This window comes from Mesitornis unicolor, unplaced genomic scaffold (assembly GCF_000695765.1).
Source record: "Mesitornis unicolor isolate BGI_N332 unplaced genomic scaffold, ASM69576v1 scaffold24724, whole genome shotgun sequence".
Taxonomy (NCBI): Eukaryota; Metazoa; Chordata; class Aves; order Mesitornithiformes; family Mesitornithidae; genus Mesitornis; species Mesitornis unicolor.
In genome coordinates this window covers 12,981-18,432 of record NW_010181139.1, presented here as the reverse complement: position 1 = coordinate 18,432, position 5,452 = coordinate 12,981, and the positions used below count along the sequence as shown (strand labels likewise).

General features: G+C 48.8%; 1 protein-coding gene across 1 annotated transcript in view; it reads left to right on the top strand.

Annotated features, from left to right (window-relative positions):
• Positions 1–1,244, top strand: part of ZDHHC23 (zinc finger, DHHC-type containing 23) — a gene marked incomplete at its 5' end in the record, with an annotated part of 2,795 nt that extends 1,551 nt beyond the window's left edge. Inside the window, one exon of the mRNA XM_010183338.1 lies at positions 687–1,244. Coding sequence (XP_010181640.1) covers positions 687–954 — 268 coding nt within the window. The remainder of the gene's footprint in view (positions 1–686) is intronic.
• Positions 1,245–5,452: the final 4,208 nt, after the last annotated feature.

Below are 5,452 nucleotides of genomic sequence, written 5' to 3'. Positions count from 1 at the left end.
GGAATGCAGCACTGCTTCCGCCTAGGTGGGGAGCTTGAGACTTGGAAAGAGCTCACCATTTATTTGGAAAGAGTTGTTGGAGGAGCTGGGTTTTGAAGTCTTTGTTATGTTCTGTATAGGTACACTCTTAAATATGTTTGTCCTTGTTGCAGGTAACGGTGTGACAGTCTGGAGTCTGTGTGCTGTCTGTCCCTCTCATCTCTCACTGTTTATCTAGTGACTGTCCCTCTCAGTTATCTGCTTAGAACAGGCAGCGTTAATATGCCTTGTCTGGCGGGGAGGGTGGTGAGAAGCGTTGGGCACGAGTTCAGAAGCTGGCGCTACCACTGATGTGCAGAGTACGCTAGCACAAGCGACTCTACCCTCTGCTGTACTCCATTTCATGGTCTATCGAGTGTGAGCATCGTTGGGTCCTTAAATAAGGACCTTTACAACAGTAGGAGTAAAGAGCTAGGTAGTGCGATAGCAATGTGCAAGAGTAGCTGTGGTAGTGCTAAAAGCTCTCATTAAGTAAGCTTTAATTTTGAGAAAGCCTTTAAGGATTATCTGATGAAAGCAGCAAAGTGAGATCACTGTGACAGATGTAGATGGGGATTTGAAAAGATAGTGATTACCAGGGAAAGTCACTCTAAAGCAGCTGCTCCAAAACTAAATGGCTTCCTTCCCATCTTTTTCCCTGCTGCCAGCTCTGCTCTGTCGTTCACCTGTGTGTGGTACTGTGCCATTGTAACAGCTGGCATGGGATACATCCTCCTTATCCAGCTGCTGAACATCAGCTACAACGTGACTGAGAGGGAAGCTCGGCTGGCTCTGCGAGACAACACAGGACGCAGGCTCCTGGGTGGGTTAGTGATAGACACTGGCCAGTATAACAGGGGTTTCCTATGTAACTGGGGCCACTTCTTGAGCCTGGGGTCTTCTCCTCCACAGCGCTCTGCTGAAGACATCGTGTGACACCTTTCTGCAGATGATGTTGACTGACTTTCTTTAGCAGGGGAATGTCCCCTTCCACTAGGACTCCCTCCTCCCATACCCTTCCTTTGTGGTTGGTGTATGGGCTGCCTATCCCGTCGCTGACAACACCAGAGGCTTTCCCAGGCAGAATGGTTCTTCGTGTGCTGTCAGCCAGCAATAGGAATGCCAGAAAGCAGTAAGCCATATGCACAAATCTGGAGAGAAAGGAGCCTGCTGTCTATTTTTCTACTGTGGGAAACTTCGTGCAGCTTAAGAGCACAAGGTTTTGAAGAACTTGAGTTTTCATTAGGTATGAAACCTGGCATCAAGAGGAATCTGCTGCTGGACTTCAGAGTGTGCACTGCTTCCTGCAATGGATAAGGAATCCCTGGCTCATACCTACGTGTGACATTTCAGAGATGTTGTGGTTTAGGTACAGTGCATAGCTGAGCACCACAATGCCCCAAAAAGGGGCTAGACAAAATAAGGACTGGGAGGGCTTCTCACCACTTAAATGGTCATGGGCAAAAGACAGACTCATCATAGAGAGGGGAAAAAAAAAACCAAACAATTTTAATTTGTTACCAACAACATCAGAGTAGAACAGTGAGAGATGCAACCAGATCTTAAAGTCAAATGCCTTCTTTCCACCCCTCCCTTCTTCCTCGGGTCAGCTTTATTCCTGGTTTCTTCACCTTCCCCACTTTGTCCAGTGCCACAGGGGAATGGGAATGGGGGTTGCAGTCAGTTCATCCCATGTGGTCTCTGCTGCTCCTTCCTCTTCAGGTGTAGGGAGGACACCTCCCAGCCTCCCTCTGCTTCCACATGGCGCCCTTCCCACAGGAGACAAGTCCTCCACAAAAGCCCAATGTGAGTCTGCCCGCAGCTGCAGTTCCCTCCAGCACACACTGCCCAGAGTCGCAGCCTCTTCAGGGGCAGCCACCTTCTCATGTGGCTCTGTCCCACCAGTGAACCTCCATAGGCTGCAGGCAGGTCCACCTGCGCTCGTGCCATGGGTTGCAGGGGGAACCTCAGCTCTGCACCCTCCTTCTCCCCCCCTCTCCTTTCTTCCTTTACTCACCTTGGTGTTTTTTTTGAAGTTGTTCCCCTCATGTTCCTCTCCTTGCTCTGCTGCAGGTCCCTTCTGATGGTTCTGAAGAGTTCCCGGCTCCCTCTTTCAGGCTGGAGCTGCAGCAGAGCTTAAGATTAAGTTGGGGCTGGAAGGGCCCAGCAGGGCTGGGGCTGCACCACCTGCACCTGGGGCCACGCTGGTTACATCAACAAAATCAAACTTCCCCACATAACATTTACAACATCATCATCAGCGCAGTTTATACACAGAACCACCCCTCATCCCTTCACCGCAACTACAACAATGAAAATTCTTTGATCATTGAACTTTTTAACATTGTCCAGTCTGTATTTTGCCCATTACCTCTCCCAGTTAATACCCTTATCTTGAATTAAGCCATGCCCCACATTGGGCGCCAATTAATCCTGTCTCTGTTTAGGGCTCAGGGCAAACCCAAATGAAACAAGGAGTAGGATTTTCTCTCTGTTGTCCCACACTCTCCCAGGGGAGGATGAAAAAGGGAATAGAGAAGAGATGCTTCACACAAGGTTGGAAGTTAAGACTGTAACAAGTTTAATGAAAAAAAAGGGAAAGGAAAAGGGAATTAATAAGGGACAAAGGATATTTAACTATATACAGAACCTGATCCCAGTAGTCCTGAGTGGATGTGGCTGCTGTAACACATCACCAGGGACTGCAGTGGTGCCGGGAAGCAGATGGTGGTGGATGCCACTGAGCACGTGGAGGTAGCCCCAGCCATCTGGAGATGTGAAGCCAGGGCTCAGGCCTCCTCGGTTTTTCAGACTGTGGCAGGAAGGAGGAGGGAACAGTACCAATTTCTGACCCCTCAGGGTCCTACAGACACCACCTGTCCATCTCTTTCAGGCTATTAACCCTTAAACCATAACAGATGTCAGAAGGGTGAACTTTTAATACAGGTAACAGATGGGCCACTGCAGAAGCTGGGCTCTTTGGCTGAAGGAGACTGTCCAGGCAGTCACTGAGCAGCTCCTTCCTCTCTTGTGCATTTTTTTCCCTTTCTCCTATTCCATCCAGCTTTATACATGCTTGTATTAAGTGCCTTTGTGAGCAGCGTTCCTGCAGGACTTTGTAAGATCCCTTCACCTCTTGAACCCTAAAGTTGTTATTCCATCCCTATCTGTCCGATTGGGTGAGAAGACCCAGTCAGCTACAATCTTGTTCTTTCTGTGTGCTGGGTCTGTGCTGGTTTGAAGGCTTGCTTATCTCCTTCAAAGTGGTTCTGCCCTCATTATGGATTGTGACATGAGACAGCAGGTAAGGAGATGTTTCGAAGCAACACATAACAGTGGACTCTGAGGGGAAAACAAGAGTGCTGTCCAATGTTACTGTTGCTTTATCGAAACTACCTTTCTCCCTCCCTCTGTGGGAGATGAGGCAATTCTACTAACAGCATTTTTCGTAGGTAGCATCTTGGTTTATTGTATTGCCAGCAACATAGTGATCCTGTTGTGTCTCAGCACAGTCACCGTGGAGCTGCCTGACTGTAGATCTGCTTTCTCAAGCCAGGAAGCGGAGGATCAGTTTGGTCTCTGAATATGTAGCGAGATGGAGAGGATGTGTTGGAGCTGACTACTTCTGGCAGTAGATGACCTGCACTGGCAGGTGAATGAATGTTAAATGTGTTAGGAAGATTGCCATGTATTCCTGAGCAGCCTGCAGCTGTATTATAGCCTAGACTTGAGCTTCGGCTAAAATAACAAGGTTTTGGTGGTAGTGGTTTCTGATTTTTGAGAGTGGGGTTTGGTTTTTTTTGCATATGTTGTTGGCCCTGCAATAATATGAAAGGTCTGGCTGGAAAAGCCTGAAACGATGGCACAAGAGTTACAGCTTGGGCCTAGGATGCAGAAGCAGAGGGAAGAGCCTTGTCCTAGCTCCTGATGTTTCCAGACACGTGTGCAGCATGCACAGATCGTGCCTACCCCTGACTCCAGTTGTGTGGCAGGCAGCTGGGGGTTGTTGGCTGAGTGATGCAAATTCACTGTGCGTTATCTCTGAAGGGTGGGTGGATGGTGCATGCCAAAAGATAGCAGGGTTGGGGGCGTTCCTTGAAATCCCTGTCATATTTGGTATGTGCACTCCTGATTACATGTCCCAGTTTAAGGTGAAGACCATGCCCCTCTCTGCACTGTTTGGTTTCCTCAAGTGTCACTTTCTATAACCAGCAGACAGTTGAGGAGCAGCTGCACTTGGAATGTGACTGTGCAGAAAGAGAAGCTGAATTACTGAGTGTCCCTTATTTCCTCTTAACCCTTTTCATCCAGTGAGGAATCTTTTATAAGGAGGTGAACAGGACACCTCTATTTTTCTGCCTCTCACTGAACACAGTAAGAGGTTTCTGACCACTTCCTTGGCCCTAATGTGAAGAAAAAGGCACTCAGCTGGACTACGCTGTTTCTGTGGCAGCCAAATATGACCTGACTGTTTGGAGCAGGAGCCTGACCCTGTGAGTTTAATTCATACAAAGACCTTGCCTCCACATGAGTTGTCTGTAAATGTTGCCATGACACGTAGGCATTTTGTGGTGCCTGTTGAGATGAACTGAAGCTTGGCAACCCTGGAGACAGGGATGCTGTAGGCTTAGCAGGTTTGTGATCTCTGGCCTCATCCTGCTGGCACATGGGAAGATTAAGGCAGAATGACCTCCTGGGCTAAAAAAAACCCCTGTGGTGGAGGCAACGAACGTCTCTGTCCCTGTGAGTTACAAGTGCAGAAATCAGTCGCACGCCCACGAGCTGAACAAGCTCTGGGAGTGTTTATGGGTTTGAGATAAGTAGTTTCTCAGAGCCCTGTTACTCCCGGCTGAAAGAAAGCAGAGCAGGTTGCAGACCACTTCCCTGGCAGTGCCCGACCCTGCTGTGCCCGCTTTCTCCCACAGGCTGAGCTTGGTTACTACTTTGCAGCCTGGCTGCTGGTGTGGCCTCGTCTCTTGGTGAGCTCTGGCACGGGAGACTCATTTGAGCTGCTCACATGCGTGTGAACTCTCCGTGGTGTCCTCCCAGGCAGTGTGGACTTTGGAGTGCAGATTAGGAGCAAAGGACCTTGGGCTAACATAACCACTCCATACCTCGGTCAAGCCGACTCCGATGCAGTGGAGGGAAAGTGCTAAAGTAAATTTTATTTTTGAAATCAGTCCAGAGGGAGCTGGAACCATTCAGGACACTAAAATGGTTGCGAGGCTGGCTTTTTGTAGGTGGAGAATGCAGTGCTGATTCCCCAGTGAACAGAAAGTTCACGTGGCTGTAATCTGCATAGCAGTGGTGACTTTTTCTTTAAGGACATGGCTTCTTCCTGAGGGGATTTACCTTGTGAATGCCTTGGGAGATGGAAAGCATAAAGTAACAGGATATGTTGCTATCTAAAGGGCGGAAGAGTTTCGAGCTTCAG